Here is an 18,321-nt window from a genome sequence, read left to right on the forward strand (position 1 = left end):
CTGATACATGCAACAATCTAATCATTTTCAACAACACTGAGAACCACTATTCACTGCACTTTGACATGAACAAATATATCACAGGAATCATGGCATCGTACCAAAGTAGCAGCACAAATTATCATTTGACCTTTTTTTTTCAATACATATAAATTGACTGTATACTAAAGTATATAATTATATCACTATACATAAAAAAATAGACCCAAGTCAGAACAAGGCAACACATTTTATTTCAAAAGGCTGTCTTGGATGGCAGAAACAGACTGTAAAAATGATTGGAAAAAACTAAAAGGCATTGTTAAATACAGTCGTATACATTTTATACAATAATTACATATTTCCATTAAACTTCCATCGGTGAGACTAGTAATTCATTTGTCCAGGAATCTGCATATTTACACCTCCATAGTCCAGCATATACATGGGCCATTGCTGAAACAAAAGAATAGCACAGCATATCAGACAAGCATTTCAAGACAGACTGTTTTAACATTTTCTATCCTTTGTGTGCTTGATGAGCTGAGAGAAGGCCAAAGGATAGGTCTTCAGTAAAAAAAATATCCCAGAAAAATGTGATGTGAACCCACCTACATCCAGGTTAAGATCAGGGATTTCATAAATTGTCACACCAGGGGAGACCCATTTATTCACCTGTCACTGTCCATGGGCTATATTGGTAAAATAAATAAATAAAATAAACACGAATTCTGTCATAACATGATGGATCACTATATATATATATATATATATATATATATATATATATATATATAATGTATGATTTTTTTTAACAAGAAAGACAAAGATATGTCCACCAAACCCCTAAAGGGCACCCAAAAGCTATAAGATTTATAGGGATACAAGTGGTGCCTCCTAGTATATGGGGTGGAGAGTCATAGGCTAAAATGTGTGTCTTGACAGACTGAGAATCTAAAGTCCAGCTGTTTCGTCTAGCTATCCATAATTTATATTGTAGTATGAGCACTATTGCCAAGGAATGGGTGGTGAAGTGGACAGAGACTACTGTGTTGTGCCTTTTGAGTACTGATTTACAGAATAGAACACATTGTAGAATACTACTCTCAGGAAATTCAGGAAGAGCAAGTTTTATTACAGCCAACCAGGAGCATTTAACACTTTCAACACATAAAAATGCTTAAAAGTGGAAGGACCCCATTCAACTTATATACATGATCATCCTAAACTGTACATACATGTCTAATTCTCATGATATGGGTTAAACAGTCTATGCTGCCCCATTGGATACAATCATGCACATACAGGGCAGCACGGAGGCTCAACGGTTAGCACTGGTGCCTTGCAGCGCTGGGGTTTCTATGTTCTCCCCGTGTTTGCGTGTGTTTCCTCCGGATACTCCAGTTTCCTCCCACACTCCAAAGACATACTAAAGGGGAACTTAGATTGTAAGCCCCATTGGGAACAGTTGGATGCTAATGTCTGTAAAGCGCTGTGGAATATAGTAGCGCTATATAAGTGCATAAAATAAATAAATAAATGAATACAGCACGTGATCACCTAGTGGCATTCCCAAATATCTGATATTCATTACAAAATCGACTTTGTCCTGTCCAGTCTAATTTATGACCCCTCACACAAGTGAGATCCACCCCCCATCTTTGCATTGTGTTCCTAAATCATAGCCAAAAGCCTTGTTGAACAAGACTTTATCTATTTACCATAAGCAATTTGAGATGCTGGGGATTAAACCTCTATACAGGTGTGATATAACAAACCTTAGCCACTGGGGATCCTAGTCCAGCTCTGCAGTTAAGACATAGGCTTATATTAATAGTGTTACTAATGTGCTGCAGTGCATATTTGCTAAACTTCAGAAGGACTTAAATTGGTTTAAACCAGACGCATTATGGTTGGAGAAAAGAAAACAATGTATTCCAGCATAAAAACTACACTCATTTTGTGAAAAATGGTGGTGGTGTTAGTATCATGATTTGGGCTTGTTTTGCTGCATCTGGGACAGGAAGGCTTGCCATCATTTATGGGACAATGATTTCTAAATTATACTAACAAATTCAATAGGAAAATGTCAGGACATCTGTCTATGAGCTGAATCTCAAGAGAATGTGGGTCATGCAGCAAGACAACAACCCTAAGCACATAAATCGTTCTACCAAAGAATGGTTAATGGGAAAAAAATAAAGAGTTTTAGAACAGCCAAGTCAAAGACCTGACTTTATTCCAATAGAAATGTTGTGGAAGGACCTGAAGCAAGCAATTCATGGGAGGAAACCCACCAACGTAACAGAGTTGAAGCTGTTTTATACAGAGGAATGGGCTAAATTCATCCAAGCGGAGGTGGAGGACTAATCAAAAATTACTGGAAACATTTAGTTGCAGTTATTTCTGCACAATGGGGTCCCACCAGATACTGAAAGAAAAGGTTCACTTACTTTTCCCACTCACAGACCTGTGATATTGGATCAGATAAATGACTAAGTCTAATATTTTTGACTCATTTGTTTGATTTGGTTATATTTATCTACTCTCAGGACTTCTGTGAAAATCTGATGTAGTTTTAGTTCAAATTCATGCAGAGATACAGAAAATTCTGAAGGGTTCAAAAACTTTCAAACACCATTGTATATGTGGATCTGGATTAGTTATGTTTGTATATATGCATTAAGCAAAGACTGATATATTGTATATTGTATATTTTGTATGAGTATTTATTCCAAAAGGTTTTGTAGGTGTTATTTTTAACTGAATTTGATAGGTCTGTAATAAGTATAGGCATTGTATCTTTCTTTATAAGTAGATGCAGTATGTAACATATACACTTACCACTAGTGACATTGGATGTGCTGATGAGATGGGTTCTATATTGGAAGAAGAAGAAGATGAGGACGATAAAGAGTTGGATGATGTTGAGGACACAGAGTTTCCTTCAGAAATTCGCTTTCTTTTTCGCTTGGGAGTAAAGCTGTCTTTGTCTATGCAAGAAAAATACAATAAATAGACATTACATAAAAAGTACATTTTGTAAGATGGAAACCAAAAAGCGGAAAGTCTTTAGAGCCTTTCATCTTTTCACATTTTGCTGTGTTGTGGTCTTGTGCTAAATAAAAAAAAAAATCAAGCCCCTCCCCCCATTAATCTGCGCTGAATACCCCATAATGGGGTACAAAATTTTAGATTTTTTTTGCAAATTTATTAAAAATGAAAAATTTACATGGACCTAAGTATTCAGACCCTTTGCTATGACACTTGAAATTTAGCTCTGAGGACCTCCCATTTCTCTTTATCATCTTTGAGATGTTTCTACACCTTGACTGGGGTCCATCTGTGGTACATTTCATTGATTGGATATGATTTGGAAATACATACTCCTATCTATATAAGATCTCACAGCTTACAATGTATATCAGAGCAAAAACCAAGCCAAGAGGAGGGAAACTGTCTGTAGAGCTCAGAGACAGGATTGTGTGGAGGCACAGATCTAGAGAGGGGTACAAAAATGTTTGCTGCACTGAAAGCTTTCAAGAGAACAGTGGCCTTCATTATTCTTAAATGGAAGATGTTTGGAACAAACCGTTCAGAGGAAAAGGGTCTCAGTAAGAGAAGTGACCAAGAACCCAATGGCTAAGCTGCAACTGGGAGAAAGTTCCAGAAAGTCAGCCAGCACTCCACCAATCTGGGCTTTATGGAAGAGTGGCCAGAAAGAAGCCTATCCATAGTAAAAGGCACATACAACCCACCTGGAGTTTGCAAAAAAGCATCTAAAAGACTCTCAGACTGTGAGGAACAAGATCCTCTAGCCTGATGAAACCAAGATTCAACTTCTAAGCGTTATGTCTGGAGAACACTAAGCATTACTCATCACCTGCTCAATAACATCCGTACAGTGAAGCACGGTGGTGGCAGGATCATTCTGTAGGAGTGTTTTTCAGCGGCTGTGACAGGGAGACTGGTCAGGGTTGAGGGAAAGCTGAATGGAGTAAAGTACAGACATATTCTTAATGAAAACGTGACCCAGAGTGCTCTGGGCCTGAGACTGGCAGAAAGGTTCAACTTCCAACAAGACAATGACCCTAAGCACACAGCCAGGACAACACAGGAGTGGTTTAGGGACAACTCTGTGAATGTCTTTGTCCACTAACAGTCCCCATCCAACGTGACAGAGCTTGAGAAGATCTGCATATGGCATCATACCCAAGAAGACTGGAGGCTATAAACCTGATTTTTATTTTTTTATGTTAGCACAAGGCCGCAACAAAATATGAAAAAGTAAAAAGGTCTGAAGACTTTCCAAATGCATTTTAATTACAAAGAAGCAGTAAATGGTTTTATAAGGGCAATAGAAATCAAAGGTATGAACTTCAAACTGAACATTCATTGGGTTGAAAGGACTGTGATGGCATACACACTGTTGTTTTGTAAAAAGAGTACCTATCATTTTAAAACACAGAAGAAGCACTTCATTGAATGGTGTGCCCCTTCATTTCTGATCGACTCAGCTCAGCTCTCCTTGCAGAGCAAATGGTGTAAAGGCTCACAGAAAGTCTATGAGACCGTACACTATTGAGTTCTCTAGGGAGACCAGAATAGAGCCAATGAGAAACAAAGTGCACAGCACTCGGATGAGTACTTCTGACCCTCTTCTGATATGATAGTAACTCTTTAACTAAACCACAGGTCTTCCCTGGGTGTAGCCTTTATATCATATCTGTAAGGTCCATTGAGATTTTATTCTATTGACTCTGGAAATTCATACAAACTATGGTTCAGCCACACAGCATTTCAAAGTTTCCAAAAATATGAGCTAAAATAATGCCATAAAGTATCCTAAAACATTAGATTATACTTACGTAATTGTGATGGTGGCTCTATACATATCTCTGAAAATGGCCTGTAAAAATACAGATTTAATAGATTACTTTTTCATTTCTGCATTATAGAAAAGTATGGAAGGTACATTGTGGTGGCATGGAGTGACCACCTGCTAAAATAATGTCATGTTGCTGAGGATGGTCATCATCATGTTTAGCAAATCTTTTTTCAATTCTCATGCAGTTTTAATGTGCTCAAGTTATGAAAGCATCATGACTCACAGAGATTATTGTTCTAATGTGAAGTTATGAAAATAACTTTGAAAGTCCGCATTGTAAATAGATGTTTAAACAGTAACTGCAGTTTCAAGAAAAAAAAGTGTGCATTTTACTGGCGTTTTGCCTAATAAAGGCATGCAAAGTCTGATTACCGTCAAATCTGTTGTTTACAAGAAAGATTGATTAGAGTGAACCATGCCTCAATACAAGCAACTTGCAGAAGACCTCAGAAGCTGGAAAAGGCCACAAAAGCATTGCTAAAGACCTTGGTGTACATCAATTCAGGGTTAAATTATCTAAGATTGGAGAAAAATGAGCACTATTGCTACATGCCCTAGGAGTGGGTATTCTGTTAAGATTACTTCAAGAGCACAACAGGCAAGAGCCCAAAAGTAATGCCTCATTCACACAGTCAGTGTTTTGGTTAGTGATTTCCGTCAGTGATTATGAGCCAAAACCAGGCTCTAAACACAGAACGGGTGCAGATCTTTTGCTTATACTGTACCTTATGTCTGTGGAGGCTCCAATCCTGTTTTTGGCCCACAATCACTAATGGAAATCACTGTCCAAACACTGATGTGTGAATGAGGCTTTACAGCAAAAGACCTAGAAGACTCTACAACTACAAAAACCTCTGTTGGTATGTCTACTATTTGAAACACACTCCACAAGAAAGGTGTGAAGACGCTTCTGTCCAAAGAAAAAAAAATTATATTGTGGCCCGTGTTGATCCCCCCGAAACCACCTGGATGTTCCACAGTGCTTTTGGGAAAAGGTTCTATGGACAGAAGACAAAAGTTTAACTTTTAACCCTTTGGATACCGGAAGTTTTTTTAGTTTATGCGTTTTCATTTTTCCTCCCTACCTGCTTGGAGCCATAACTTTTTTATTTTTCTGTTCACATATCCATATAAGGACTTGTTTTTTGTGGGACAAGTTGTATGTTCTAATGCCACCATTTAATATGGCATACAAAGTAGTGGGAAGCGGGAAAAAAATTGCAATTCCTCCACCGTTTTACATTTTTTGTCCCTATGGCGTTCACTTTGCTGTAAAACTGACCTGTGCCCTTCATTCTCTGGGTCAGTAGGATTACAACAATACCACATATATATAGGTTTTCTTTGTCTAAATACTGTAAAAAGAAATTAAAACTTTGAAAAAAAAATTATCACCATATTCTGACGCCTGTTACTTTATTATAGTTAAAGGGGTTGTCCGGGATCACAGTCTTTTTAACTAACATTAGCATTCACTGTTGAATGTATCTGTAAGGTCCCCCTGAAGGTTCTCCGTTTTTTTTCCACTCCTCCGGGGCTCCTACGGGGCCCCGAAGCTGCGCTCGGTATTGTTTACATTGCAGTGCTCCCTCTTTGTAATTTCCTGCCGCACTGCCTTATGGGTCCCACAAGGCAGTGCGACTCTGTAGATTGACGTCTCAATCCCAACCACTCCCTCTAATGAATATTCCTTTTCCTGCCATTCCTCCCCCTCATCTGTAAAGACATGGGAGGGGTGCCTACAGCTCTTGAATATGCATAATCCATGCGGCCCCATTGAGTGTAAATGCAGATGAGAGGCGTGCACTATGCTAAAGCGGAAGACGAGGCTTAGCACACCAGTACGTCACCAGCTGAACAAAAAATAACACTTCCGGTCTGCAAATTCAGTCTAAGGAATAGGGGCATCAGAATAAAGAAAGGTAGAACCCACATATATGTATGCTATTAGTAAAAAGCAGCCTATTTACTAATAATCACCGAACCTGGACAATCCCTTTAAGGCCTCTTTCGTGATGTTTTTTGCCCGGATAAGATGCGGGTGCGTTGCAGGAAAATGCGCGATTTTTCAGCGCGAGTCCAAAACATTGTAATGCGTTTTGCACGCGCGTGGGAAAAAAATCTGCATGTTTGGTACCCAAACCCGAACTTCTTCACAGAAGTTCGGGTTTGGGTTAGGTGTTCTGTAGACTGTAATTTTTTCCCTTATAACATGGCTATAAGGGAAGATAATAGCATTCTTAATACAGAATGCATAGTACAATAGGGCTTGAGGGGTTAAAAAAATATATTAATAATTTAACTCACCTTAATCCACTTGATCTTCTTTGTTGTTCACAGGAATAGGACCTGTGATGACGTCACTGCGCTCATCACATGATCCATCACCATGGTAAAAAGATCATGTGATTTTCCTGTGAACAGCAAAGAAGAAGACAAAAGAGAAGCCGGGCTGCGCGATCAAGTGGATTAAGGTGAGTTAAATTTATATAATTTTATTTTTGACCCCTCCAACCCTATTCTACTATGCATTCTGTATTCAGAATGCTATTATTTTCCCTTATAACCATGTAAGGGAAAATAATAATGATCGGGTCCCCATCCCGATCGACTCCTAGCAACCGTGCGTGAAAATCGCAACGCATCCGCACTTGCTTGCGGCTGCTTGCGATTTTCACGCAGCCCTATTCATTTCTATGGGGCCTGCGTTATGTCAAAAACACACAAAGAGGAGCATGCTGTGATTTTCACGCAACGCACAAGTGATGCGTGAAAATCACTGCTCATGTGCACAGCCCCATAGAAATGAATAGGTCCAGATTCAGTGCGGGTGCAATGCGTTCACCTCACGCATTGCACCCGCACGGAAATATCGCCCGTGTGAAAGGGGCCCAAGTCTCATTTCTGCGGGACAATCTTTTCACTGATACCATTATGGAGTGTGTGTGACTTTTTGATCATATTTTAATAAATTTTCTTAGGTAAGAGAAGAGATGAAAAAAAATGGCAAATTGCCATATTGGAAAAATCATGCGCATTTTAGACGCAGTGATGCGCATTATGTTTATATTTTTTGTATTTATGTATTTATTTATTTTATTCTATGGAAAGGGGGGTGATTAAAATTTTAACATTTTATTTATTTATTTTTGCATGCAAAAAACTGTAGTATAAAAACTTACAATAGTAAAAAAAAGAAAAAGAAAATCAGCACTAAAACTACTTGAAATGTATTTATATGTATACACTGCTCAGAAAAAATTAAGGAACCACAGCATCATAGTATGAGGGCTTTTCATAGATCTCATCCGGATAAGGTTGGTCCGGGGTGTCCGGAGGTTACCCGTAGAAGGGGGAGTACTGTCATGCCCTGCTCTGACTATGTGCGGAGGTCGGCCAGAATAGCAGCACGTGTTTAGTGTTTTGTTTTGGAGCCGTGCTGGATCCGCCTCCCATCAGGTGCACTGGGTGGGGTCATTAGTTTAAATAGCACTCCATCCCAGTGCTCTGAGCGAGTTATAGAAATAATTCTGGCCTTGGAAGCAAGGAAGGAAGGTTGTCTGTTCCAGCTCTGCAAAGATAAGTGTGGTTTCAGTTTTTGTTGTTTGCTTTCTTGGTTGTGTTGGTGTCATCTCTCCCATCCAGGTTCTGTGCGAGCAGGCTGCTCCTATTCCCCTTTTCACCACCTCAGGGAATCTAGGGTGTTTTAGCCCAGGCACGATGACACATCATTCCTACCATCTAGGTCTGAATGTGGGCTCAGCAAAGCAGGGAGAGAAGTCAGGGATTTTCTAGGAGGTGACCCTTCCCCTGCTTCTCGCCTAGAGCCTGGTTTGCTGGTTTATCTGTATGTCTGATATCCCGTCCGGCGTGACAGTTTCACAGCTTTGGTGCAAATGAAAGTACATTGGAGATGCAACAGTAAGACAACGCCCCAAAAGGGAATGATTTTGAAGGTGGTGGACACAGACACTGAGACACCTCTTTTACACGAGCGAGTTTTCCGCGCGGGTGCGATGCGTGATATGAACGCATAGCACCCCCACTGAATCCTGACCCATTCATTTCAATGAGTCTGTGTACATGAGTGTTTTCTTTCACGCATCAGTTCTGCGTTGCGTGAAAAACAAAGCATGTTCTATATTCTGTGTTTTTCACGCAGCCCTGGCCCCATAAAAGTTCAAAAACACATTGCATCCGCAAGTCCACAGAGTACCTAGTGCATGCTGCTGGTGTGCAACTTCCTCTGCCATCACGCTATGGTGGAGATTCAAAAACCTGTTGTGGATTCCTGAACCAGTGTCTGATCCACTTTGAGTTGCATGAGCAGAAGTTTCCCACTGAGCGGTCCAAGGTTGCCTTCATTGTGTCCCTGCTGTCTGATGAGGCCCTTGCTTGGGCAAATCCTATTTGGGAACATGGAGGTTCAGAGACCACTAATCTGCAGTCTTTCCTGGCTATCTTCCGGCTGGTCTTTGAAGAGGCCGGCCGCACGTCCCCAGCTGCATCAGCTCTGCTGCGTCTACGACAGGGTTCCTCGTCTGTTGGTCAGTACGCCATCCAATTTCGTACCCTGGCTGTAGAACTTGCATAAAACAATGAGGCTCACCTGGCGGTGTTCTGGAAGGGCCTTTCTGACCGGATTAAGAATGAATTAGCTGGTCACGACCGTCCGTCTACTCTGAATGACCTGATCACCTTGGCCACAAGGATAGATATGCGTTTCAGGGAACATTCTAGGGAGGTGGCAGGCACCAGAAGACCACTCCGTTTGGCTCCATCCTTCCAGAGGCTGGTTCTTACTCTAGTGTCCATTCCATCTGAAGAACCCCTGCAAAAATAGAGCCTTCGATTTTCTGACCAGGAAAGTTTACGCCGCAAAGCAGAGAACCTGTGTATGTATTGTGGAGGCAAGGCCCACTTTGTACAAAATTGTCCACAGAGCAGTGGCGTCTCTAGCTTTCAAATTTTGGGGGGGCACACTGGGGGCCAGGACAAAAGTAGGGGGGCAGCTATAACAACGATACATTTACACAAGTATGCTTAGAAATGCTGCGATACTTTACCCAATACCTAAAACCGCAATAGGGAAGAAAAACCCCAATCACTCAGATTTCAACATCTCCTAGCTGCCTGGGGATCTGTGGATGACACTTATGGAGGGGGATCTGTGGATGACACATACCGTTTATAGCATCTCATGCTATGTGTCATCCACAGATCCACCCCATATCAGTGTCATATCGGGATCCCTCTTCCTATAAGGCCCCATTCACACATCCGAAATTTGCGTAACGGAATTGCGGACCCATTAATTTCTATAGGGCAGCACGACGTGCTGCCGGATACGGAAAGGCGGTCCCGCACTTCCGGGTCCACAATTCCGTTCCCGAAAAAAAATGCGGACCCGCACATTGCCGCTGCTATGGACGTCTGAAGGGAGTCTAACAGTGTCATCCACAGAGTGGCACAGATCCCCCCCCCCCCATAACTGTCATTTACAGATCTCCCCCCCCCATAACAGTGTCATCTACAGATTCCCCCCCCCCCGTAACAGTGTCATGACATCCAAAGACCCCCGATCCCCCTCCCTATAACACTATAAGGGTATCATCCACAGATCCCTCCCCCCCATAACAGTGTAATGACTCATGACATCCAAAGACCCCCGATCCCCCTCCCTATAACACTATAAGGCTACTTTCACACTTGCGCTTGATCGGATCCGTTCTGAACGGATCCGATCATATTAATGCAGACGGTGGCTCCGTTCAGTACGGATCCGTCTGCATTATATTGGCATATAAAAGCTAAGTGTGAAAGCAGCCTGAGCGGATCCGTTCAGACTTTCAATGTAAAGTCAATGGGGGACGGATCCGCTTGAAGATTGAGCCATATGGTGACATCTTCAAGCGGATCCGTTCCCATTGACTTACATTGTAAGTCTGAACGGATCCGCTCGCCTCCGCACGGCCAGGCGGACACCCGAACGCTGCAAGCAGCGTTCAGCTGTCCGCCTGTCCGTGCGGAGGCGAGCGGAGCGGAGGCTGAACGCCGCCAGACTGATGCAGTCTGAGCGGATCCACGTCCATTCAGACTGCATCAGGGCTGGACGGAGGCGTTTGGGTCCGCTCGTGAGCTCCTTCAAACGGAGCTCACGAACGGACCCATGAACGCTAGTGTGAAAGTAGCCTAAGAGTATCATCCACAGACCCCCCCCCCCCTATAACAGTGTAATGACTCATGACATCCACAGACCCCCGATCCCCCTCCCTATAACACTATAAGAGTATCATCCACAGATCCCCCCCCCCCCCGTATACCAGTGTAATGACATCCACAGACCACAGATCACCCTCCCACCGCTCACATTTGAACATGATTTCTCTAAACGGTGAAGTGAACACTGTGATCATCCAGGCTGCACTGACAATAACTTTAAAGGGGTTCTGCACGTTCATTTAACTGAGATGATCTATACTCTGGATAGATCTTCAGCTTCTGATCGGCAGGGGTCAGACACCCGGTACCCCCGCCGATCAGCTGTTTGAGAAGGCAGCCGCGCTCGAGCAGCACCGCGGCCTTCTCACTGACTGACATCACAACTAGTATCAACTAGCCTGAGCGCGGCTAAGCTCTCTCCCTTGAATGGAGCTTAGCTGCGTCCACGCTAGTTGATACTAGTCGTGACGTCAGTGGGCTGGCGGTAAACAGTGAGAAGGCCGCGGCGCTACTGGAGCGCCGGTGCCTTCTCAAGCAGCTGATCGGCGGGGGTCCCGGGTGTCTGACCCCCGCCGATCAGAAGCTGATGATCTATCCAGAGTATAGATCATCAGTTAAATTAAAGTGCAGAACCCCTTTAACTTTTAAATCAGGAAGATTCTGGGGCAGCCGCAAGCCAGCTCTCCTCTCAGACTCAGTCAGATCTAATCTCTCTAGTTAGAATAGAAAGAGACTTAGGGCTCTTTCACACTTGCGTTGTCCGGACCCGGCATAGAGTTCCGTCGTCGGGGCTCTATGCCGGAAGACTCCTGATCAGTTTTATCCTAATGCATTCTGAATGGAGAGAAATCCGTTCAGGATGCATCAGGATGTCTTCAGTTCCGGACCAGAACGTTTTTTGGCCGGAGAAAATACCGCAGCATGCTGCGCTTTTTTCTCCGGCCAAAAATCCTGCAGACTTGCCGCAAGGCCGGATCCGGAATTAATGCCCATTGAAAGGCATTGATCCGGATCCGGCCTTAAGCTAAACGTTGTTTCGGCGCATTGCCGGATCCGACGTTTAGCTTTTTCTGAATGGTTACAATGGCTGCCGGGACGCTAAAGTCCTGGCAGCCATGGTAAAGTGTAGTGGAGAGCGGGGGAGCGGTATACTTACTGTCCGTGCGGCTCCCAGGGCGCTCCAGAGTGACGTCAGGGCGCCCCACGCACATGGATCACGTGATCGCATGGCACGTCATCCATGCGCATGGGGCGCTCTGACGTCACTCTGGAGCGCCCCGGGAGCCGCACGGACTGTAAGTATACCGCTCCCCACTACTACTATGGCAACCAGGACTTTAATAGCGTCCTGGCTGCCATAGTAACACTGAACGCATTTTGAAGATGGATCCATCTTCAAATGCTTTCAGTTCACTTGCGTTTTTCCGAATTCGGCGTGTAATTCCGGCAAGTAGAGTACACGCCGGATCCGGACAAACGCAAGTGTGAAAGAGGCCTAGGTCAGTCCACTCAGTCACTACTTGTAAGTTGTACCTTATTATTATTAAGTTAACCTGCTACACACCGTCTCCACTAGGTCAGGCTCAGTCCAGTCTGTTCGGTATCGGTATCGGTAGGGTAGGGCCACGCCACGCCACGCCACACACTGTCTGTTCTCTAGTCTGGGCCTGGCTGGCTTAAAGGGCTTCTGTCACCCCACTAAAGTCATATTTTTTTTTTTGCCAACTTAAATTCCTTATAATGCGATATATTATAGTGCTCTTACTCATTTTGGTTGGGTAGTTTCTTAAAAAAAACTGACTTTTATAATATGTAAATGAGCTCTCTACCAGCAGGTAGGGCGGCCGCATCCTCCTTTCATAAAGACGCCCCCTCCTCATGTTGATTGACAGGGCCAGCGAACGTGCTAGTCTTCTGGCTGGCCCTGTCTGCGTTTAAAATCTGGCGCCTACGCTGTACCAGTCTTCAGTCGGCGCAGGCGCACTGAGAGGCGGACGCTCGCTCGGCCGCTCCTTCCTCAGTGCGCCTGCGCCGGGTGTAGATGTAACGTCATCGGCGCAGGCGCATTAAGGATGGAGCGGCCGAGCGAGCGTCGTCCCCTCAGTGCACCTGCGCCGACTGAAGACCAGTACGGCGCAGGCACCAGATTTTGAACGCAGACAGGGCCAGCCAGAAGACGAGCGCGTTCGCTGGCCCTGTCAACCAACATGCAAAGGGGGCGTCTTTATGAAAGGAGGATGCGGCTGCTACCAGCAAGTAACTGCCTTACTTGCCTGGTAGAGAGCTCATTTACATATTATAAAAGTCTGTTTTTTGAAGAAACGACCCAACCAAAATGAGTAAGAGCCCTATATATTAATATATTGCATTATAAGGAATTTAAGTTGAAAAAAAAAGAAATATGACTTTAAGCAGCTGCTGCCAGTAGATGAATGAATCTGGTCAGGTCCTGGAGCCGGGGGTGGAGCTGGGGGCGTGGCCGGGGCGGAGCTGTGGGCGGAGCCGGGGACGCCGCGCGGCGGCGGTGGGTGGAGACCCGAGAGTGAGACCGCAACTGCACCGAGTCGGTGACTCAGATCATCAGAACAGATGTGAAGATGATGTCCGGTAGGGCTGCGGCTGCCTAGTGCCTACACAGTGCACAGCAGCGCAGCGCAGCATACACCAACAATGAATGGGAGACATTTTAGTTGGGGGGGCACATGGGGGGGCACAGCTTGATGTAGGGGGGGCCGTGGCCCCCTCTGGCCCCCCCCTGGCGACGCCACTGCCACAGAGGCCTGGAAACACCAAAATCTAAGGTCAGTTGAAAAGGTGGTCCTAGACAAGGAGAAGTCCTCTCCGAAACTTTCAGTTCCGGTGACTCTCTCTCATAAGGGAGTGACACTGTCTGTGCCTGCATTCTTGGACTCTGGGTCAGCTGGTAACTTCATTCAGAAAGCTCTCGTCCATCAGTATCGGCTTCCTACCATCCGTCTAGAAAGGCCTCTGTCAGTGGCTTCTGTAAATGGACTGCCACTTCCCAAACCTGTGCTTTCTGTTACTTTACCCCTTAAGATCCAAATAGGAGTTCTGCATTCAGAGATAATCTCCTTCTATGTGCTGCCAGTGTCTATGAATCCAGTTATCCTTGGTCTTCTCTGGCTGCGTCAGCACACTCCAGTTCTGGTCTGGCACTCCAGTCAGATTCTGCATTGGGGATCATCCTGCCAGTCCACCTGCTTATAAGAGGTCCGACCTTCTTCCTCGCCTAATGTACCTGTAGACCTGCCTGGACTTCCGCAGCAGTATGCCAGTTTTTCGGATGTCTTCTGTAAGAAAGATAAAACCCTGCCTCCTCATCGTCCTTATGATTGTCTGATTGACCTTCTGCCTGGTGCCACTTCTCCTCGTGGTCGAGTCTACCCACTCTCACTTCTTGAGGCCCAAGCGATGTCTGATTACATCAAGGAGAATCTCGAGAGGGGGTTTATCCGGAAATCTATTTCACCAGCCGGTGCCGGGTTCTGCTTTGTGCAGAAAAAAGATGGATCCTTACGGCCCTGTATCGACTATCGAGATCTGAATAAGGTCAGTTAAAAATCGATACCCTCTTCCGCTAATCTCCGAACTCTTTGACAGGATTGGGGGAGCTAAGGTCTTCACAAAATTTGACCTGCTAGGCGCATACAACCTTATCCGCATTCAAAACGGTGATGAGTGGAAGACTGCTTTCAACACTCGTGATGGACACTACAAGTATCTCGTCATGCCCTTCGGTCTGTGCAATGCTCCCGCAGTATTCCAGGAGTTGGTAAACTATATCTTCCGGGACCTGCTCTATGTCTGCATGATATTGTACCTGGACGATACACTGATCTATTCTCCAGATTTGACCACTCACCGGAAGCATGTACTGTACGTTTGGTTATACAGCGGTTGAGAGAGAATAGACTTTATGCCAAACTAGAGAAATGCATCTTTGAAAAATTTACCGTACCGTTCCTTGGATACATAATCTCGGATGCCGGGTTGCAGATGGATCCTGAAAAATGTAAGGCAGTAATGGACTGGCCCCACCCACAGGGTCTTCGTGCTATACAGTGCTTCCTTGGATTTTCCAATTTCTATTGTCAGTTCATCCTGAATTTTTTATCTCTTACATCTCCGATCTCCGCTCTTACTAAGAATGGGGTGAATGCCAGAGTCTGGACTCGAGGCGGAGGCCGCCTTCGTCCAATTAAAAAGGTTTTTTGCTTCTGCATCAGTTCTGCGTCATCACAATGTCTCCTGCCAATTCTTTTTAGAAGTGGACGCCTCCTCCATAGGAACCGGTGCTGTTATACTACAGAAAGGTTTTACATGTGGATTTTTCTCCAAGCCCCTCTCCCCTGCTGAGAGAAATTACTGTATAGGAGATAGAGAGCTTATGGCCATAAAACTTGCCTTGGAGGAGTGGCGTTATGTATTGGAGGGGGCCCAGCATCCAGTGATAATCTTCATTGACCACAAGAACCTTACATATCTGCAAACGGCCCAGCATCTGAACCCTCGCCAAGCCAGATGGGCACTCTTCTTCAGTTTTGATTTTGAGCTTCACTTTCGCCTGGCCGAGAAGAACATCAAGATGGATGCTCTGTCTCGGTTATTTCACTTCTCCGACCAGCAGGAGGAGCACCAGTACATTGTAGATCCTGCTCGCTTGATCACAGTGGCTCCTGTCCTGGTAAAAGACATCCCTCCCGGAAAGACATTCATGCCATCTGCCAAAAGAAGGGGCACAACTTCAAAGTGGCTAGTATCCCAGAGATCCGCAAGACCACAGAACTTTTGTCTTGCCACTACTGGTGGACCACACTGTCTAAGGATGTGCGTGATTATGTGTCTGTCAGAATAAAATTTCCAGGACCAAACCGGGCTGTTGCTACCTCTTACTGATGCCCCATGGCAACACATTGCCATGGACTTTGTTACAGATCTGCCCTCTTCTGCCAGATGTACAGCTATCTAGGTAGTCGTGGACCGGTTCTCCAAGATGGCGCATTTTGTTCCTTTGGTTGGACTGCCCTCGGCTGCTGAACTTGCTAAACTATTCGTGAAACATATATTCCGCTCGCATAGTCTACCTTGGCATATTGTTTCCGATCGCGGAGTCCAGTTTACCTCTAAGCTCTGGAGAGCTCTTTGCTGCTCGAAATTGAGCTGGATTTCTCTTCTGGTTATTATCCCCAGACCAACGGGCAAGTAGGGCGAGTCAATCAAATATTAGAGAACTATCTCTGGCATTTAGTTTCAGCCCAACATGACAACTGGGTACAACTGATACCTTGGGCTGAACTCTCTTATAACAACCACTCTAGTGAGTCTACTGGATCCTATCCATTCTTTGTCATTTATGGACAACACCCTCGTACTCCTCTCCCTGTTCCTACATCTTCTGGGGTACCAGCTGTGGATTCCTCTTGTAGGGATTTTTTGAAGATTTGGAGTGACACCAAGGACTGCATCAACAAATCGGTGACCCACATGAAAACGAATGCAGACAAGAGAAGAAGAAAACGGCCTCAGTTCTCGTCTGGAGATAAGGTATGGCTCTCCTCTACAAACATCCGCTTAAGGGTTCCCAGTAGCAAGTTTGCTTCTAGGTTCCATTGACCCTTTGAAGTATTGAGGAGTATCAACGAAGTGACATATAAGTTACGTCTGCCTCTCTCTCTGCAAAATCCTAATGCCTTCCACGTGTCCTTACTAAAACCAGTAGTCCTTAATCACTTCTCTAGGGCTCCTTCTACTCCAACTCCAGTATCTGAAGATTCTGACAAGATATTTGAGGTCAAAGACATCCTGGACATCAAGAAGCATGGCAAGAAGACCTACTATCTTGTGGACTGGAAGGGCTTTTGTCCTGAGGAGAGGTCTTGGGAACCAGAAGAGAACATTCATGCTCCGAACTTGATAAAAAGGTTTCTGTCTCGTCGTGGACTCAATAAGAGGGGGTGTAAGGGGGGGGGGGGGGGTATTACTGTAACAGCGGCTGCTGTGCTCTGTCTGTGTAGGTACTGTTCTTCTGGGATCCGCTCCACAGTTTTCTCTCAGTCTTGGCCACAACATGTGAGGGCCGGCGCACGTCACTTCTTGGGCTTTATGGGCTAGGTCATGTGACCTCGCTGACCAATCCTAGCCCTCCTGCACATATATAAGTGGCTCAGCCCCCTTCCCAGATGTCTCAGTGTCAAGATCCTTGTGTCCTGTTAAGGTTCCTCATATCCGCTTGTGTTCCTGACTCGTACTTGTGTTCCTGGATTCTGCTACACGTTTGATCCCTTCCTGCTTGCCTGACCTCTCCTGTTGCCGAACCGGATTGCCTGACCTGTACCTGTGCTGCCTGACCTGACCTATTGTCTGTCTGACTTCGCCTCTGCTTCATCCTTCAGTCCTGCACTGTTGCTCCTTGTAATGACTCAGCCTGCTGACAATGCCTGTACCTGTGGTACCTTTCCCAGGTACCTCCTGGTCCACCTGGACCAGCTGCCCTGTGTGCCTATCCTCAAGAGGTAGCAACCTGGTGTTCCCCTCAGGAAAGTCAATCCCCACCATCGGGGGTACTGTGAAGATCGAGGGGTTCACTTTGACAACGCACTTAGAGGAAGTAGGACATGTGGCACAGTGGGTTCACACCCGCTCGTTCGTGACAGGCCCTCATATTCCCCAGTCCTGAATCTAACTGAGAACCTCTGGGACATTGTGCATCAGTACATCCAAAGCTAAAAAGCAGAAAGACAGACTGTTCAGGAGCTCATTGATGCCTTGATCCAGGTCTAGGAAGAGATTCCTGACACCATCCTCTCACTCATCAGGAGCATGCCCAGAGGTTGTAAGGAATGCATGCACACTACTGAGTGAATCAAATTACTAGTTGTCATGGTGAAAGTAATGCAATTTGGATCCACCTATGATTTTAATTTTTTACTTTGATTTTCAGGGTTATTTGGAATCCAACCCCCAATGTATTGTTTGAGATAAACTATGTGATTTTATTTGTTTTCAGCAGAGTGTGTGAGTGTGGAGAGAGAGAAAGCTGAGAGATTTTATATATTATGCAGGTCATTGATGTATGTAAATAGTCATCGCTCAGTGGTTCCTGGAAGTACACAGGAAAGTGGGTACATGGGTGAAAAAAAAAAAAGACAAAAAAGGAGATTGCACTGATATAGAAATTATTTAAAAAAATAGAGCACAGATGCTTTGCAATG

At 44.8% G+C, this 18,321-nt stretch overlaps 1 protein-coding gene across 6 annotated transcripts in view; it reads right to left on the reverse strand.

Moving 5' to 3' along the window:
* Positions 1–217: 217 nt before the first annotated feature.
* Positions 218–18,321, reverse strand: part of GTF2IRD1 (GTF2I repeat domain containing 1) — a 108,615-nt gene continuing 90,511 nt past the window's right edge. For 5 of the 6 annotated variants that reach the window (XM_044287948.1, XM_044287945.1, XM_044287944.1 and 2 more), the window contains 3 exons: positions 4,848–4,888; positions 2,824–2,972; positions 218–435 (listed from right to left, as the gene is read on the reverse strand). In XM_044287948.1, coding sequence (XP_044143883.1) covers positions 367–435; positions 2,824–2,972; positions 4,848–4,888 — 259 coding nt within the window. In that variant the 3' untranslated portion in view covers positions 218–366. The other variant, XM_044287947.1, reaches the window with a different exon arrangement.

The sequence above is a fragment of the Bufo gargarizans genome, chromosome 3 (assembly GCF_014858855.1).
Source record: "Bufo gargarizans isolate SCDJY-AF-19 chromosome 3, ASM1485885v1, whole genome shotgun sequence".
Classification (NCBI taxonomy): Eukaryota; Metazoa; Chordata; class Amphibia; order Anura; family Bufonidae; genus Bufo; species Bufo gargarizans.